This window comes from Sardina pilchardus, chromosome 22, assembly GCF_963854185.1.
Source record: "Sardina pilchardus chromosome 22, fSarPil1.1, whole genome shotgun sequence".
Taxonomy (NCBI): Eukaryota; Metazoa; Chordata; class Actinopteri; order Clupeiformes; family Clupeidae; genus Sardina; species Sardina pilchardus.
The window spans coordinates 10,138,493-10,158,492 of NC_085015.1; the positions used below are offsets into that span (position 1 = coordinate 10,138,493).

A 20,000-nucleotide genomic window follows, 5' to 3' on the forward strand; every position below is an offset into this window, starting at 1 on the left:
TCTCCCTCTCTCTCTCTCTCTCTCTGTGAATACTGATGTAACTCTGTGAGAATGTGTGATAAAGGAATTTTATCACCCCTCTCCTCTCTCTCTCTCTCTCTCTCTCTCTCTCTCTCCCTCTCTCTCTCTCGGTCTCTTTCTGTCTCTCTCTCTCTCTCTGTGAATACTGATGTAACACTGTGAGAACGTGTAAGGATGGTTTCCTAAAGGAGTGTTAACCAACCCAACCCCCTTCTCTCTCTCTCTCTCTCTCTCTCTCTGCAGAGTGTGTGCAAGTTTTTGATGGCTCGCGGGTAGAGGAGGCCGTAGAGGGACAATCACCATGAACTCCATCCCGTCCATGGATCGGCACATCCAGCAGACCAACGACCGGCTGGTGTGCATCAAGCAGGTGAGCCGTCAACACACCACCCACCGCCACAGCGCACTCACGTCTTCCACCTCCTGTGTGTGCCTGTGCGTGCGTGCGTGCGTGCGTGTGTGTGTGTGTGTGTGTGTGTGTGTGTTTCTGTCTGTCTGTCTGTATGAATTTGTGTTATGTGTGCAAGGGTATTTGTCCGAGTTTGTGCATGTGAGTGAGCAAGTGAATGACTGAGTGAGAGAGTTGTTAAAATGGTGCAGAGATATCTTCCCCCTTCCTCTGTGTGTGTGTGTGTGTGTGTGTGTGTGTGTGTGTGTGTGTGTGTGTGTGAGAGGAGCAGGCAGAGTTTAGGCTGATGGATGGCCCACACTCCTGCAGTTCAAAGAGCTCTGCAGACACTAATTGCTGCTTGAAGTCCCCACCCAGTGACCCACATGCTTTCACTCCCCTTAAAACCACACACACACACACACACACACACGCACACACACACACACAAATCCATATATGCACTTATGCACTATATGCATGTTTACACACACACACACACACACACACACACACATAGGAATATGTGGTACATACATGAGCGCGCGTGCACACACACACACACACACACACACACACACACACGTACACATGCATATTTGTGTTGGTGTGTGGCTATAAATGGTAATCTGCTTGTTCTTTTATCCTGCCTTTGGAGGTCGAAGAAAGGGAAAGAGAGAAAAAGGGAGAGAGGGAGAGAGGGGGAGAGGGAGAGAGGGAGAGAAGGAGAGAAGGAGAAGGGGAGAGTGAGTCATTGAGAGTCCACCTCTTCTCTGATTCACTGTCTCTTTCCACTGGTACTCTTTTACTCCAACACACACACACACACACACACACACACACTCACTCACTCACTCTTTGCCATCCGTATACACACACACACACACACACACACACACACACACACACACACACACACACACTCCCCTGCTGGTACCTCCTACTGATCCCACATGCTTTCTCTCAGTTACGCAGACATGCACACTCAAAAAAGCGCAGGGAGGCACACACACACACACACACACACACTCACAAACAGATTCTTCCACACAGCCACTTAAGCGGCAGCCTCTCCTTTCTTCTCGCCTGTTTTGGTTCTCGTCTGCCGTGCAGCAGGATGGGTTCTGTGACAGGTCTAAAAGGGCCTCCACCAACACACACACACACACACACACACACACACACGCACACACACACTCACCGGGGCAGCTTTGATCTCTCGGCTGACTGCCCACTCGGCCTGCCTTCCCTACGGGCCTGTTTTCCTACAGACAGACGCCGTGTTTTAGGGTGCTGTTGGCAGAACAGCACAGAGTGTGCGTGTGTGTGTGTGTGCGTGTGTGTGTGTGTGTGTGTGTGTGTGTGTGTGTGTGTGTGTGTGTGTGTGTGTGTGTGTGTGTGTGTGTGTGTGTGTGTGTGTGTGTGTGTGTGTGTGTGTGTGTGTGTGTGTGTGTGTGTGTGTGTGTTTGTGTGTGTTTGTGGTGGGGGGGAAGTAGAAGAGGGGAAAGAGCATCGGAAGGGGATAGTGGAGGGGTAGCGTCTTGGCCAATTGGCACAACGCTCTCTGTAGGGCCATGGACGTCTAGATGCTGGACTGCAGAAATCAGCTCTGAAATCAAGAGTTGTTGCTTCATGCTTGCACTCCAATAGGGAGAGAGGGAAATGCACTAATATAACATCAATACAGCATCAATACAACAGACAGTAGATTAGAAATGATTGTTTAATGTCAACCCAAAGCTAGGTATTGCGAACGATCACCACAGAATGTTTACAAGTACTGTATAGTATTTATGTGTATTAGTATATACAGGGGATACCAGGGATTTGTATTGAATTGTGTGATGAACACACCACTGTGTGTGTGTACTGTATTGCTGCAGCCTTATGCCTTATATGGCTCGTAGCGCTGGTCAGCATTGGACCACAGTCTCCTGTTGCTGTAGGCACTGAAGCAGCTGTCAGATATCCTTTCCGTGATTGCTCCTGTGTGTGTGTGTGTGTGTGTGTGTGTGTGTGTGTGTGTGTGTGTCTGCAGGTCGCAGCAGCATGCTCAGCTGTTACGCAACGCCTCTTCAGCCCCGCTGCATGAATTTGAATGTCCCCACTGGACTATAGCGCGCTGTATGATTGCATGTTTCTAGCGGTCTCGCTAGTGGACCTGTGTGTTTAGCGCAGGCTAATTCGGTCAGGCTCGGCCGATCGTGTCCTGTGACTGTCGGCTGGCGTGGTGTGTAGGAGGCCATGCGGTAGATGGGTGGTGGAGTGCAGTGTGTGTGTGTGTGTGTGTGTGTGTGTGTGTGTGTGTGTGTGTGTGTGTGTGTGTGTGTGTGTGTGTGTGTGTGTGTGTGTGTGTGTGTGTGTGTGTGTGTGTGTGTGTGTGTGTGTGTGTGTGTGTGTGTGTGTGTGTGTGTGTGTGTGTGTGTGTGTGTTAAAAAGGTAGGGAACGGATTTGGCTCGATAGTTGGTGCTGGTGTTTTTTGTGTGTAGAGAGAGAGAATGAGAGAAAGAGAATGTGAGACAGAGATAGAGAGAGACCGATAGAGAGAGAGAGAGAGAGAGAGAGAGAGAGAGAGAGAGAGAGAGAGAGAGAGAGAGAGAGAGAGAGAGAGAGAGAGAGAATGAGCGGGTAATGTGCGGTGTGGTGGAGGTGCCAGGGCCGGTGGCTGGCGCTGGCCGAGGCTCGGCGGTGCCCACCGTGGAGAGTAATCACATCAGCGAGCGAGTGGGCAGCAGTGTGGCCCCCTCCCACACACTCACCGTGCCACACCAGACAGCCGCACACACACCACGCCCAACCACACAGCACACAGCACCACACACCAGACAGCCACACACACACCACGCCCAACCACACAGGTCCACACAGCCACACACACAGCACACAGCACCACACACCAGACAGCCGCACACACACCACGCCCAACCGCACAGGTCCACCCAGCCACACACACCACACAGCACCACACAGCCACACAGCACACAGCACCACACACCAGACAGCCGCACACACACCACGCCCAACCACACAGGTCCACCCAGCCACACAGCACACAGCACCACACACCAGACAGCCGCACACACACCACGCCCAACCACACAGGTCCACCCAGCCACACACACCACAGCACCACACACCAGACAGCCGCACACACACCACGCCCAACCACACAGGTCCACCCAGCCACACAGCACACAGCACCACACACCAGACAGCCGCACACACACCACGCCCAACCACACAGGTCCACCCAGCCACACACACCACACAGCACCACACAGCCACACAGCACACAGCACCACACAGCACTCAGCACCACACTATTCAGCAGTGCACAGCATCACACCATGTACCACAGCACAGCACACAGCACACAGCACACTGCCTCAAACCTGCTGCTTTCTCTCTTTTTCTTTTCTTTTTTCTTTTTCTTATCTCTTTATCTATCTATCTATCTATTTATCTATCTATCTATCTATCTGTCTTTTTCTTCTTTTTTGTTTCTATCTATCTATCTTTTTCTATATTCTGTATTCTATATTCTATCATCTTTTTTCTTCAATTTTTCTCTTCTCTTTTCCTTCAGATCACCTCTCCTCCTCTCAGTCCCTCCATCCCTCCACCCCTCCTCTCCTGCTCCTTTCTTCTCCTTTCTTCTCCTTTAGTCTGTTTTCCCACGGCAGGTTGCTTGTGTATGTGGCCTCTCTGAAAGCCACTCTGAAAGAAGCCACATGAGAATGATGATTGTGTGTGTGTGTGTGTGTGTGTGTGTGTGTGTGTGTGTGTGAGTGTGTGTGCGTGTGTGTGTGTTTGTCGTGTGTGTTTAGCCATCGCCCACTAGCAGTATCCACAGGGTTGAAAAATACACTTACACACACAGACACACACAGACACACACGCACACACACACACACACACACACACACACACACACACACACACACACACACACACACACACACACACACACACTCACTCACACCTCCCTCGGCATGCCACGCCGCGCGCTACAGGGTAATGGTCTGAGACTCGCTCGCAAAAAATAAACAAGACTGGTTCCATCCGGCTCCTGTCAGAGTGCTGCTGCTGCTGCTGCTGCTCCCACCGCCGCCTCCCATCCAGCTGACACCAGAGCCGCCTCATCAAAAAGCTAACCTCTGCTGCCCCCGGAGGACTGCCGCCAAACAGCAAGGAAGAGAGCGGGAGAGAGAGGGAGGGAGGGAGGGAGGGAGGGAGGGAGAGAGAGTGGGGGGGAGAGAGAGATGGAGAGAGAGAGGAAGGGAGAGAGGAGGGAGAGAGGAAGGGAGAGGGAGAGAGAGAGAGAGAGAGAGAGAGAGGAAGGGAGAGAGAGAGGTAGAAAGAGAGGGAGGGAGAGAGAGAGGAGGGAGGGAGCGTGACAGATAGCAGTTGCTCATGCTGTCTGACGCGAGAGAGCTTTTGAAACACGATGGAGACAAAAAGAGAGCAGGGACGGGGTGGAGGGGGTGAGGGGGTGGAGGGGGTGGTGGGGTGGAGGGGGTGGAGGGGAGAAATATTTACCAAAATCTCCTCTGCTGCTGCAGCGCGGGGTTTTACAGAACTCAAGAAAAAGACAGGGAAGGAGAGTAGTGTGGAGGACTGCAATGAGTGAAGCTGTGTGTGTGTTTGTGTGTCCCTGTGGTTCTATCTTTCTGAGTATTTGTGGGTGTGTGTATGTACACCATATGTATGTCTGTGTGTGTGTGTGTGTGTGTGTGTGTGTGTGTGTGTGTGTGTGTGTGTGTGTGTGTGTGTGTGTGTGTGTGTTTGTGTCTGTATTCTTTGACTTTCTCTGTATTTGTGGGTGTGTATGTACAGCATACTGTATGAGTGTGTGTGTGTGTGTGTGTGTGTGTGTGTGTGTGTGTGTGTGTGTGTGTGTGTTTGGATGTAAATACCACAGCAATCCCACTCCCCTAACACCACGTACTGTGGTGAATGTGTGAAGTGTGTATGAATAGAGGTGAAAGAAGGGCTGCCCGTGTGTGTGTGCCCGTCCGTCCGTGTGTGTGTGTGTGTGTGTGTGTGTGTGTGTGTGTGTGTGTGTGTGTGTGTGTGTGTGTGTGTGTGTGTGTGTGTGTGTGTGTGTGTGTGTGTGTGTGTGTGTGTGTGTGTGTGTGTGTGTGTGTGTGTGTGTGTGTGTGTGTGTGTGTGTGTGTGTGTGTGTGTGTGTGTGTGTGTGTGTGGAGCGGAGTCTGCAGCGGAGTAGACATTCCCCTCATGCCTACCGCAAAGCCTGTAAAATCAGCAGAAAATCGCTTCTTAAAGTCTTACTCGTCTAATCACTGGTGACTTAGTGTGGGCCCTTCACTGACCACGGCCAAGAGGCCCCTAAAGAGCCGTGAAAGTGCCCCGTAATGCCCTCTCCCAATTTTAAAGAAGACATCAACAAACAGGCCGGGAGAGACAGTAACGCGGGACCATCTGAATAAACCCCCCCCCCTCCTTGTTTGTTGCCAGTGCTAAGATGATAATAGTCCGTCCAGTTGGAATTCGGCTCGGAATGTTGTGCCAAATTCCCGCGAGCGATAACAAAGTCAGGGAACAAGGAACGCCACTGCTTTTTTTTTTTTGTGGGAAGAACGCAACAGAAATGTACTTTACTGTCTAATGAAAATGCCTTTCACATTCAATAAAACTTTCCGTGAGAAAGATTTATTAATAACACAACTTGTGTATACAGTACACATGGTATTGTCTGCTGATAGTAGATGTTAAGTTAATAGATGTTAAAGGAATAGTTCGGAATTTTGGACATAGGACCTCATTTCCAACTTTACCGAGGTGATATAGGTCGGTGGAGACTGGTTTTATCGCGTTTAGCCCCTTCCTTCAGTTGCAGCGTCCCCCTTTGCTAACGTTGGTTCTGAGCTAACGCATTTCTACGGTAACATCAGTCTGACATCAACAACAGTCTTACTCACTCCACCGCACACCCGAGACAAGTCAATTAAAACGTCAGACTATCGATATACATGTCCGTGATAGAATAATTTTAGAAATAAAACTAACCTCGCAACTCAATGATTTATTACATTTTGAGGGACTAGTTTCTCAATATCAATCCGCCACTGCCATACAGGGAATAAAGTAGGCTATTGCAATGCGATGCAAGGTTAGTTTTATTTCTAACATTGTTCTATCAACACAGGCATGTGCATCGATAGTCTGAAGTTATAAATTATTTGTTTCGGGTGTTCTGTGGAGTGTTTTCAGTGGCAGGCTGGATGTTACCGTTGACTTGCGTTATCTCGGCAGCAGGTTAGCACGAGATGAATGCTGCAACTCAAGGAAGGGCAGAAAATCACTGAAAATGGTCTTCACCGACCTATATCACCCCGACTAAGTTGGAAATGAGGTCCTATGTCCAAAATTCCGAACTATTGCTTTAAGTGTATTTTTTGTAGATGGTAACTAATTCAGGCAGGTCGGGCAGGTAAAGATTAAAAATGATTTAGGACCGTGCTAGAGATACTTTGTGCTTTTGTGGTGGGCGGTTCTACCTGTATCCGGCACCGGACAGGAAGGGGTTAAGTGCTGCCGCTCTGTCACAACGGTGTTCTTGAAGGTCAGAGAGCTCTCAGCGGGGTAGCGGAGTCTTGTCGCATAGCTCCGGGGCTTGGTCGTAACAACGGGCACTTCGCGTCCGTCCGCCCGTCCGTCCGTTCGCTCGCACGCAGCTCCGGAAGCATCCGCCGCCAGGCCGGCCAATGGCCTTGATTTATTCTCCTGTCGGGACGGAGCAGGAAGCCGCCGTGACTTGGGTGGATGAACCACAGGACGTGGCTCACACTTTAAAACGGGCCGTGCCATTAAAATGGACTCTCTGGGCGAAATCAACACGGATATATAGCTAAAGATGGCCACAGAACGGGGTGGATGTAGGGTGTGTTGAGCAGCTGTGTTGATCAAGGTCGTCACCTCAGAATTTGTTATAGTTGAGTCACACTTGAATGTTGATGATTAGTCAATGAATATCAGACCTGGCTGCTGCTATTTCACACAATATTGATGATTGATTCATTAATAATAGGCAACTTTGCTGCCTATGAAAGTGCACATAATCTAAGACAACATAAGCGATGATGAATTACTGTAGTACTATTTCTAAGGTCCTCATTTGAACTCTAACTAAGAAACACATTCCTTGGACCGTATTCAACACCAAAAATGCTTCTGAAGTTGTGATGTCTGATGAATTGAGTGCAGTTGGCTGTAGGTTACTATGTCAAGACTTTGAGGCACTAGTAAATTTGTCATCAGGGTTCCTTGTTGTGGTTTTGGTGTGTGAGTCATCTGTCCAAAATGTCTCGCGTCTCAGTTGATCAAGTTTGTGTTCAGCTCGGAGGCCGCTGATGTCCTGATGCTCATCTCAGTGTGTGTGTGTGTGTGTGTGTGTGTGTTTTTGTGTCTGTTTTGCAGCACTTACAAAACCCGGCGAATTTCCACACGGCGGCCACCGAGCTTCTGGACTGGTGTGGCGATCCCCGGGCCTTCCAACGACCCTTTGAGCAAAGCCTCATGGGATGCCTAACGGTGAGACACACACACACACACACACGCAGGCACACATAACATATACATATACACATAAACACACACACAAACACATATTATATATACGGACACACACGGACACGCATGGACACACAGACAACTGCATCCTTTTATGTTTGATTTTTTTTGTTGATTAGACAAATTCCACTCTCATTTAGCCTGAAGTGACTATTCATTGAGAGCTTTTATAGACTGTGTAGATTGCACATCCCCAATTCAAACCCCGCAAAGTAATCAATGCGCTCTTCTAGCTAAAGCGTGTTCTTAAAGTAATTCGGCTTTGAAGGTTCCTAATTCCCCCCATTTAAGCACTTGGAACATCCGGCATATCTGCATGAGGTCTGTAAGAGCATTGGAAATTTAATTGAATACGTTTCCCTCTGGTAGAACCCCCCCCCCCCCCATCCTTCTCAACATGGCCAACTAATGATAGACTTTCCTCTCGGTGGGCACTTTGCTGTTGGCGTAGTGGTTGCTTTGCCCCAGACTGTAACTTTGTGCTGCCAAGTCCTGAGGGAAATGTTTAGACGTCGTATCATGGTTTCGGGGGCATAGATCATCAGAGCTCCGCTACTGGAAATTTGTCCTGACAGGAAAACAAACTGTTTTGGGTTTGGATGTCTCCCCCCTCTGTCCCAACTAGTTATGCCCTATATCCGTTTCATTTCGGAAAGGCTGCTCTGTCTGTCTCTCTGTCTGTCTGTCCACCCACCCGTCTGCACTGTGAAGCATGGGCTTTCAATGCCTCTGCCACAAGACCACACAAGAAAACCTAACGTACCTACAGTACTACGGCCATGTACTTCATTACAACTGGGCCAAAGCTACAAAGTATACCCAGAATATCGTAATATCACATTTCCAAACTTCAACACTAGCGTTTGATTAAGTGCCTCACATGGCCACACAGCTAAACTCTGGAAAAGTGGGCAGCAGTAGGAACCGCTTGATTTATATCACGCAATTCATGCACAAGAGTAATTGGTAAAGTGCTCAGTTGGTAAAACGTACAAATGAGCAGGTAAAAGAACAAAAAAATAGAGACTTTCAGAAAAGTTTTAAATGCATTAAATCATTTAAAAGGAACCGCTGTTGAGATGCTGAGGTTTGCACTTGAGAAGCGACTTCCGCAGTAGTTAGGTTAATTAATCGATGACTATGATGGATTCAGTGTTTCAACTTCAGTTTGAGCCGAGTGTTAAATGCAGATGTTCATCATCACTGTGGTCACCTAGCATATTATAGGCCGGAAATAAAGTTGTATACTTGTTTTTGACCTTGTCTGTTTTGGGTTGATGATTCCTCAGGAAAAAAAGAGAGATTTTCCTCTACCATGAGCTGTGAATCCTGCCTTGTAATTCATGAGTTGTGCACTGCAAGCTTAGCATACATAAATCCTGATCTGCTCACTAATCAAAGCGCACACACACACACACACAGGCGCACATGCACTAATACGCACATACCCACATCTGCACACAAGCATTCCAACACACACACACACACACACACACACACACAGACTCAAACACATGCACTCACACTCACACTCACACACATGGAAACGTCAGCACATGCATACACGTTAACACACACAAACATTCCAACACACACACACACAAGCACAAACACGCACACGCACACACACACACACACACACACACCCACACCCACACACACACACACACACCCACACACACTCACTCACTCTCATGTCACACAGGCACATGCCTTAACTCTGAACAGTTTGCCGTTTGCAGTGTACACTCTGGCAGTCACATGATGTCTGTGAGGTCGGATCATGTGAAAATGAATGAATGTGATTGTAGTGTGTGCCTCCCAGGCAACACTCCATGTCCTTATATCACTCTCTCTAACAAGCCATGACGCGTCTTCATTACCACGATCACTCATACAGTAGCTTTGTGTGAGTTATTTTTTAAGGAAAAGATGTGGCGTGATTGTAGGAAAAGGTCTTAGGTGTAGATTATCGAGTATTTCTATCGACCGTATCAGGAATGTTGGTTAAGCCTGGCGCTCTTATCGTGCAATCGCCGCTGTGAAGAGTTGTGATTAGAATCTGTCACCTGTGTGCTCAGACAAGGCGCTGTCTCGGTACGCCATCTAAGAAGCCTCTCTCTTCATGAATCCCACTTTTTTTGCCGAGTGTGTCCTTAGTTCTGTTTTTTTTTTTTTTTTCGTCGTCTGTAAACTGTGGTTGCCAATGGAACTGTTTGTTTTGCTCTTGTCAGAGATAAATCGTTTCTATCTCTGGGAAATGATTTGTAACTCGGCAGAACTAATTCCGTCTCCCTCTGGCTGTGGCCCGGCGCGGGCCGAGAGAGAGAGGAGTAGGATACCGAATCGGCCGCCAGTCGACTCGTCGCAGCCAGAAGAAGAGCTGGAATTCAGTCTGCCAGGAGGCCTTAAATCTTATCAGTTCCTCAAAGCAAAAAAAAAAAAAAAAGAAAGCACAAACAAACAACAGAAAGACTGTCTTTTTCGTTTCTTCTCTCTTTTTTCTTGTTTTTTTCCCCCGCACTTCTTTTACTTGAGGACCAAAAACCGCTGCTATTTCACCTCCTCCCGTGTGTAATTAAGGCGTCGAAAAAACGAGAGCCGGTCGTAACGTTTCTCTGGCCCGCGCTCAAATTACCGGCTAACGTAAACGAGCCTCCCATGCTGAGAGTTTAATTAGACAACTTGCACACATATATCTTCCGCTTAATATGCATCTACTATAAATACGAGACTCTGGAAGTTTAAAAAAGGAAGAATAAAAAGATGCATATGATCTTTTTTGGTGTTAGAAAACATCAAGGCCTATACTTAGGGACGATAATGACATGGTTGAGGTAGCAGTGATTCCTACACTTGTGGCCCCTAGATGTAAACTAGAGAGAGAGAGAGAGAGAGAGAGAGAGAGAGAGAGAGAGAGAGAGAGAGAGAAAGAAAAGGAGAGAGAGAGAGAGAGAGACGGACGGGAAAAGAAGTGAGGGATTCTCTTCTCGAAGTCGATTTATAGTTTCTGGAAAAAAATAAAAGGAGTGGATGTCGTGGCCGCACCGTTTTTCGTCTCATGTTCCACCTCCGACCCCCCCCCCTCCATCCCTCCATCCCTCTCTCTCCAGCGGCCCCTGTGGCTCGCCTCAGAAGGTCAGTGGGGGGAGACCATCAGAGGGGTCTCCGGAGCAGATAATGGAAATGGTAAATCAAAGGGGCTCTCTGGGCTCTTTCCCCTGGTGATTTACAATGGCCTCCCGTGGCCCGTGGGGCTTTAGGCCTTAATACAGGGAGGTGGAGGAGACGGTGCGGGTGGGGTTGGGGGGGGGGGGGGGGGGCGGGGGCGGTGTAGTGGAGCTTGGCAGGAGTCCGTGCCATGGCGTCAGAAGACTCCTTCCTACCTTCATCTCTCCATCTCTCCCTCTCTCTCTCTCTTTCTCTCCCCCCTCTCTCTCTCGCTCTCTACTTGGCTATAAATGTCAAGTGCCTTATGAATTTATCAGCCCATGAGTCATTAGCTTCCATAGAAAGAGAAGGGGGGGGGGGGGCGCATTGGACCACTGATGCTCGCGCCCCTGGGGTGTGTGTGTGTGTGTGTGTGTGTGTGTGTGTGTGTGTGTGTGTGTGTGTGTGTGTGTGTGTGTGTGTGTGTGTGTGTGTGTGTGATTGTAGACGTCTTTGGGAGAAACAACGTTTTGTGAATGAAATTACTGTGTGTGACAGTAATTTCAGAAAAAGGACGCACAATGTCGAAGGCCTTGGTATTAGGAATTGTCTGCGAGCTTGTGCGTGATGGAGAGTGTTTTTTATCTGGATCTGGATCTCCCTGTAGTATCTAGATGTGTGTAATTCTTGTGAATTATCTAGGTTGTCACCCCAATAAACGTCAGCCTGTAGCCTGAGTTATTGTTTTGGTTGATGGTTTAGATAAACCCCCTGGTCTCCCCTCGTCTCCCCTCCCCTCTCTCTCGTCCTCCTCAGGTGGTCAGTCGTGTTGCTGCACAGCAGGGCTTTGACCTGGACCTGGGCTACCGACTCCTGGCCGTGTGCGCTGCCAACCGGGACAAATTCACCCCCAAGTCAGCAGGTAAGGCCTTGTTTTATCTGAGCCATCACTCTCACACACTGCATCACCACACACACACACACACACACACACACAGGAATTGTAACACACATACTGTACACTTACATGTTTTTTTATTTGGATCTATTGGCAAAGGTCGATAAAACACGTTCCAAATACTTTGTGAAGAAACAATCTCACTGTCTCACCTCAGTTATATTAGACAATATAACAGCAACACCCCCCCCCCCCTTATCACACACACACACACACACACGCACACACATACTATACACGTACACACACATGCACTTGAGCAAGCACACACACACACACACACACACACTCATCGCCCCAAAGATAGCTATGTCTGGGTAATGTTTTATTTTTTTTGCATTGTTCTCGGCTGACGCATCAGCTGTTGTGATGGGGAATTGCATTGTGGGACGGGACCAGGGCAGGAAGGATAGATGGATGGATGGCGACGCGTGGGTAATTAGCTTGTTTACTGCGGTGATGGAAATGTTTAACACAGTCGTCTGAGAATTCGGCTAACCTCAGAGAGAGTGGCGGTGGTGGTGCCGGTGATGGGGACTGCAGAAGCGGCAGCAGTCAGCGTTTGCTCTCGTTGGCCTGGTCTCAGAGTGTCGGGAAATACACTTTCAGGGTGATGGCTTAACGAGAGCTGTTTTTTTTTACTTGTAAACAGTGATTTTGATTCGGGCTTCAGAATTGTAGTTTACCGCCAGGCATTATTCTCTGCCGTGCGTGCAAGGACATCAGCGTTGTCTCTCACTAGATGCGCCATTTCATTTGGTTTGTTAAATGCTATCATTTTCAGTGCCTTCTAAAGCGTATACCTGGTACACCAAAAAGTAACTGCAGTAATGGGACAACTGCAGTTTTTCTGAAGTACCGTACAGCACAGTGATGTTTCCGTGTCCAAAATATTGCATTTGTGCAGTAAAGAGCTGCAGTGCAACGCAGTTCATTTGTGTCCAAAAATATTACATTTCCTGCATATTTCTCCAAAACTAGAGTGGTTTTGATCCTCCGAAAACTGCAGTTGTGTAGCACGACGTGATGCAATGCAAACATCCTGGTTGGGGATGATCTTCTCCACATGTGGCCTGGTTGCTGTAGTCGGCAGTTTGGAGCCACACACACACCGCTGTCATATCACACAGGCCGCTAATGTCTCTCGAATGTCTAATGTCTCTTTCAGGAATGCTTGAGCTGTCCCAGTCTGAATGAAATCATCGCACAATCACTTAATCTCGCTCGTAAATCGCTCGCATAGCATCAGTTCTCTCTCTCTCTCCCTCTCTCGCTCTCTCTTTCTCTTTCTTTCTCTTTCTTTCTCTCTCTCTCTCCGTCCCTCTCTGGCTCTCTCTTTCTTTCTCTCTCTCTCTCTCTCTTTCACATACATACAAACTGTACATCCATACACACACACACACACACACACACACACACACACACACACACACACACACACACATACGTATGCAGCTGTTACTTGGTGCAGGCTAGCGGTAAACTAAAACCAAGCCTGTAGCGCTGGACTAATGTAAAAGGGCTTGTGATGATCTATCAGTGCTGACTTGTGTTTGGCACGTCTCCGTATTGAGACGTATTTGGATGCACTGAAAGATGCTGATGTCGGCTAGTTCCCGTGTGTTCAGTACAAGTTGACATCCAGTGCAAGTTGCTTTGCATTCAGGAGTGTTAAATGCATGGCGGCAGAGCCAGAGGAAGAATGCTCGGACCTAAAGTTTTGGATCAGATTATTCTCTCAATGATGTAAAGATGCTAACCCTTTACTAATTCAACACACTTTGTGTCAAATTCAGCAAATCACTCGTCACTTTCCGATAACTGTCCGTTTGGTGTGTGCATTTAAGCAAATGGACTTAGACGGTGTATTTACATATGATTACATATGTTTAAGTGTAATATTTGCCTAAACAAACCTAAACAATCCTAGATCTGTAAAACGGAAAGCAAAGTGTCTTAGACTGAGCCATACTGAATACTACAGCCAATCAACACTCGCTTCAAGAGCGCAGAATGTCGTTTTTAGGGAAGTTTGATTGACTGTTTAGGTCAAATATCAACAACCCTCTGTCAGATTGTAGCTTTTGACTGGCAGGAGATTGCACAAGCGTGATGCTGACAGGGTTAAAGGTAGATAGGTCCGCTACAGAAAGACGTAGCAAACGATGACAGTCTGATGAAACCTGACGTCTCCGACTCGCAAGCGTTTGTCAAAGTGGAAAATACAGATATCAAGTGTGCTGCTGCCTGCCAACATTTGCACTCCCGCCGAAAAAGGATACGCTGAATAAAAGATGTGATATATAGGCACTAGGCAGTCAAAAAAAAAGCTGTGCCCCAATGTGGAAGCCTTGTGGAGTAGCTGATTTGTGGAGTTCACCTGTCTTCGGTTAAGATTGAAATGCGTGAGGCACCCTGCTGTGGCTCAAAAGTTTGACTTATTTGCCTCAGACGTAGATTAAAAACGCTCCGTGCATCATATTGTCCGTTAACACGCACGGAATAAACTGTATTCTGCAACAATATGAGATCATGCGGGGGGGTTTACAACATACTGGGACTATTGAGTAGATGATATAAAATCCTAAGTTGAAGAAGTCAGGAAGTCGAGGTTTTTTTTTTCCCAATACGGTGTTAATGTAGCACTCGGAGCACGGAGAACAGCCGCAATAGACTCGCTCTGCAGTGCCCAAGAGAGCCGCCATCCGTGTCCTTAATGGACAGTGCGCGAGGCTTCTCCGCACCCCCCCTCTCGTTTTGGAGCGTCTCGGTTAATTCCTCGCGTCCGAGTTTTACGAGCTCATCAAAGGTTGGCCCCCACCCGCCCCGTCCTAAAATAATGTTCTGCCTCGGCAGCGGCTGGAGGGGGACGGAGCAGCCAGAAGTAGACGTGAAGGGGAATGTTGGCCGGGGGTGGAGGTGGGATGGGGGTGGGGGTGGGGGTGGGGGGTTGCTGCTGCTGCATCCAGACAGTGTCCTGAAACTGTTTCATGCCTAGTTGTGTACAGACATAAATATTGTGGACAGTTAAGTGGAACGATCTATCCAATCCTTCTGCCTCTCTCTCTGTCTCTTTCTCTCCACACACACACACACACCTCTCGCATTTTTCCGATGAGGGCTGCGGTGTTTATGCAGTACTTCAGCTCCTGCTTCTGCTGTCACCAGATCCTCCTCAGTTCCAGACGCACTCTGTCAGCAACACACACACACACACACACGCACACACACACACACACACACACACACACACACATCGAGCCCAGAAATCCTCCCTTTCCCCTCTCTTCCCCTTCTCGCTGTAGCTCACAGTTTGACAGTCACAAATGACCAGGGAAGAGGGGAGAGCTCTGTAATCGCACGCTGCTTTTCTCTGCTTCGCGTCGCATCAGTAGTAACGTGTTTATGGGCCCTGCCAGGGATCCGTGACAACGCCCCAGTCGCTAGATAACAGCGTAGTGGACGTCACGATGACCCCAGGCCACCGAGTCTTTCTCGGGTGGTATCGACAGGCCGTTTCGGGTCCCAGAGCACAGAGCCGATGGCCAATGAGTGACCGTTCCAACCCGTAGTGGCATCTGTGTGGAGTTGAGTGGGATTGGGTTTTGACTCTGTGGGTGGTTTGAATGTAATTAGCGGTATCATTTGCAGAACAAAGTAGTGTTCACTTAGTGGCACGGGTTTGCTTGTGTTTTTGTAATTCGACTGACATGTCGAGGATTTGGTGCGGATCTTTCTGACTCAACATTGCTAATGAATGAGAGAGAGAGAGAGAGAGAGAGAGAGAGAGAGAGAGACGGAGACGAGAGAGAGGTGTTTACAAAGTGCTTTAATCAATGTCGGCAAAGGCTCCGCAAAAGAGCAAGTCTCGGAGCAAAAGCGGGAGCCACGAGAGCTCATTCATTTTTAATGGTCGTCTTGATTACTGTTTGCGCTTGGCAGGGCAGCACAAAACTGTGCAGTAGAGAGAGAGAGAGAGAGAGAGAGAGAACACAGCAGCTTTCACAGGTGGGCCGGGGGAGGGGGGGCAGGGGGGGCAGGGGGGGGGTAGAAGGAGTGGGGGGAGGGCCGACAGAAAGCAGGTTGTGACCCCCGTGTGAATGGGATTAGACTGCTCTATTAATCTGTGATTACGGAGCCTATTTCTTCGAAGCCGGCCGTGCACCAGCAGTGGCCGTGACAACTGTTACCGCGGCGTCTCCCTTGTTGTGTAAACTGCATTGCGACTGATAGGGGCAATTACAAAGCTTTTTGCACACCGGGATTCTATATCATTCTCCATTTGAGATCCCATTTCTCCCCGTGTAGGATAATTGGTATTGTCCGCCACAAGAGTCCACATGGAGGAGAGGGAAAAAAATGCCTACTCATGATTCCCCCCGTGATAGGTCAGAGTGGGACATTCCAAATTGCTTGTGCTTCAACAGACTCTCGGAATGCCTCTGTTGTTGGTGCTGCAAAAGAAAGCTTTTTTTGGTCTGTCTGTCTGAATGTGTGTGGTGTGTGTGTGTGTGTATATGTGTATGTGTGTGTGTGTGTGTGTGTGTGTTTGAGAGAGTGAGAGTGAGAGAGGAGTTTGTTATAAAAGGTTGATTTTCACTCCCCCCCCCTCTCCACTATTGTGCCAGGCTCGTATTCAGTTAACACAATCTTCTCATACCATTATCGTGGCACAGACCTTTCAGCGTGGAGATTAAACAAGGATAAAGAGGTTGTATCACTCAGTGAAACAAGCTCTGCTGGCTTAGGCCTTTCTCATTATTTGGGCTTTTTTGTGTCGAAAGCTCAAAACGCTATTTGACTGGGTGTTGATATGTGTTCTCTCACTTTACCAGAAACCTTTTAGCAACTTGTCTGCGAAGTTAAATATCTTAACACCTATGAAGCCGTATTGATTTCATTCATCTGGCGACGCCGACTGGGTGCTTTCATAAAAATCACATTAGCCCTGTAGTTGTGACAATTTGGAGTTCAGTAAACAAATATAGTGGTACAAGAAGGAGCAAGTCAGTAGTCAAAAGCACAACAACTGCGGAACACAACCTTCAGGCAGTTTGGCTTCCTGACAGGTAGAACCAGTTTGTGCAATGCACTTTTCATGCATGGCTCTCAGATGAGCCCTTTTGTTACATGACAGCCTAATTGTTATTTTTTTGTCTTGTGCTACTCGAACGCTTTTGTAAGTTCCTAAGGCGCTCGCTGCTGGATTCGTAAAACGCTATTGTGGCACTACAAGAGTTTCTGTTAAGCCATAAGCATTAATGTATAGTCCTATATAATGTGCTCTCCTTTCGTTATGAATAGCTGCTGTCATCCTCACACGCTTCCCTGTCATTACAACAACTGCCTCGAGGTTATCCGCGATTCGAGCAGTCATCCGTTTCCCTTTGAAGAGAAAGCTGGATCTGTCTGAGAGTTTGTTTGGATAGTTGTGGTCTTTTAAGAGAGCCACTCCTCTGATTGGGTCGGTGTGTTTGCAGACGAGTGGAGGGGTCAGGAGAGGTGTGTGTCACACCATCCAAATCATCCACACACAGTCCTCCCAAGTGCTCTTTCTTTTTCTTTCTCTCTCTCTCTCTCTCTCTCTCTCTCTCTCTCTCTCTCTCTGTCTCTCCATCCAGCGTGGGCTCGCGCTGAGCGCTAACTGCTAGTTTAGCTGTGGTTTCTTCCTAAATAGAAAATAACACAGAGGACTGCAAACATGGCCGGTGGTCATGCCCGTGTGTCTTAGAGTGTCAGAAGCGGCGGGACTCGTTCCAAGAGGCCGTCTCTCCCCGAAGCCAGCCGACTCCCACAGCAATGCCTGCAGCGCAAAATACCATCAGAGAGTAGACGCTAATTTAGAGTGGACGCTAACTTAGAGTAGACGCTAATTTAGAGTGGATGCCAACTTAGAGTAAATGCTAACTTAGAGTAGACTCTAATTTAGAGTAAATGCGAACATAGAGTAGACACTAACTTAGAGTGAACGCTAACTTAGAGTAAATGCTAAGAGTAGATGCGAATTTAGAGTAGACGCTAACTTAGACTAACAGTGACAACAAAACAGCAAAATGAAGACCTGCGAAAGGCAACAAATTAATAGCACACAGGTGAAGATGAAACTGTGTGGAAGTAGGGGGGGAAGGACTTCAGCTAGTCTATGTTTTTGCGCTTTGGCAGGGAGAGATGTCGTGCTGGTTTCAGCTGAGGGCGAGCGGCGCGGTGTCTGTCCACATGCTTTACGGCCGTCCAGAGGACCGCCGTGCATCAGGGCGCATTCCGCCCCCCCGAAAAACGACGGCTCTGTCTAGACCATTTTCCCCTTCGTTCCTGCACAGACGTGTCCACAGCCAGCGATTAGCACTGCTAAAGGGGGGGAACAAGCTTTTCGGAGACCCTTCGGGGAGACTTTCTGACAGACACACGGAGGGAGACGGACAGACGGGAGAGCCAGCCAGACAGACAGACAGACAGACAGAGAGCGCCTCGGAGTTCAAGGGTGGAGGTATGCGCCCCGTCGGCAGGTCGTAAATCACCGGCGGCCCCCGGCGGCCCCGTCGCCATCTTTGTGTCGCACTCGAGTCGGAGCTGCCCGCCCGACAAAGTGTCGGTGTCAGCCGTGACGGATAGCCCCCCTCTTCCTCGGCGCATTCCCCGCGCTGTAAATCAGGTGTGCCGATCCTGAGCGCTCGCAGGGCTGGGTATCGAGGGAAAGAGAGAGGGGCCAGAGAGAGAGAGAGAGAGAAAGAGAGAAAGAAGAGAGAGATAAGATGGGCTTGTCCTTCCCACCCTCGATGTGTCTCTGTCTGGGAGGTCGGCGCTCACCAATCACGTTGATGTCCCACTTAGCGATGCAACGCCGCCTGCTACCGAAATAAAGGCAGTGTGTTTTTTACATCTAATGCTGTCAGCATTAAACGGTGAAGAACACAATTATCACTTAATTATGTAATATAATAATATCATATTATAGCATATGATCTATTACCGCGGTAGTAGATGAATTGCAACAATATTAGTAGTGGTTCTAGCAGAGGCATGCTTCATATTTCAGTGATGTTTAAACTATAAATCAGTAATAAGCACTCTTGGAGGCTCAGCTAATTGAGGCCTTTAAAATGCATTTGTTAGTGCTAAGCACCTCCTCCTTGAGAGGAAGACCAATATTGACTTGCCTCGGGGCCTGTGGAGGTGGCTGTTGGTGACTGTTAGCTCCACTGTTTGCCTGTTTGACTCTATGTAATTATTTATGTAGGACTCTCTCCCCCTCACCGCAAGACAAATGTCCTCTAATATGGCCCCTCCACCCCTCCTCCTCCTCCTCCTCTTCCTCCTCCTCCTTCTGTCCCCCTCCCGCTCCCTTCCCTCGTCCTGCTGCTCGGTGTGCTGTCGGACAGCCCTGCCCCGCTACCCCCCCCCCCCCCTCCCCCCACCCCCTGCTCTCGGGGACAGGCAAGGGGGACACGAGGACGAGGCTCCTCGCCTCGGATCGCTCGCCTCGCGCCGGACCCTGCCTTTAATTAGTACTGGCGCTTTGATGGATTACAGCCATGGTGAACACACAGAAAGAGAGAGAGACAGAGATAGAGAGATAGAGAGAAGGGGAGAGAAGGAGAGAGAGAGACAGAGAGAGAGACAGAGAGAAGGGGAGAGAAGGAGAGAGAGAGGGTAAAAAACAACACTGTGGCCCCCAGGTTACAACTCAGACCAGGGTTGTGTTATATATTTATATGTGTATTTATTTATTTATCTATTTCTATTTGTGCTCTTGTCCCTGCCCCTGCCCCGGCCCAGCGTTTGGACCATGACAAAAGAAGCTGCATGGCTTGCGGGCGGGCGGGCAAATGTTGCTCTAAGAGCTCATTGATTGGGGCTTCTTCTCTCCCTGCTCTGTCTGCGTGTTGGAC

At 48.6% G+C, this 20,000-nt stretch overlaps 1 protein-coding gene across 8 annotated transcripts in view; it reads left to right on the forward strand.

The window, feature by feature from the left end:
• The window catches only part of LOC134070699 (zinc finger MIZ domain-containing protein 1-like), a 152,020-nt gene that overhangs the window by 98,421 nt on the left and 33,599 nt on the right, over nt 1–20,000 (forward strand). For all 8 annotated transcript variants that reach the window (XM_062527113.1, XM_062527112.1, XM_062527115.1 and 5 more), the window contains exons 3-5: nt 265–391; nt 7,851–7,964; nt 11,970–12,075. In XM_062527113.1, the coding sequence (XP_062383097.1) occupies nt 323–391; nt 7,851–7,964; nt 11,970–12,075 (289 nt within the window). In that variant the 5' untranslated portion in view covers nt 265–322. The remainder of the gene's footprint in view (nt 1–264; nt 392–7,850; nt 7,965–11,969; nt 12,076–20,000) is intronic.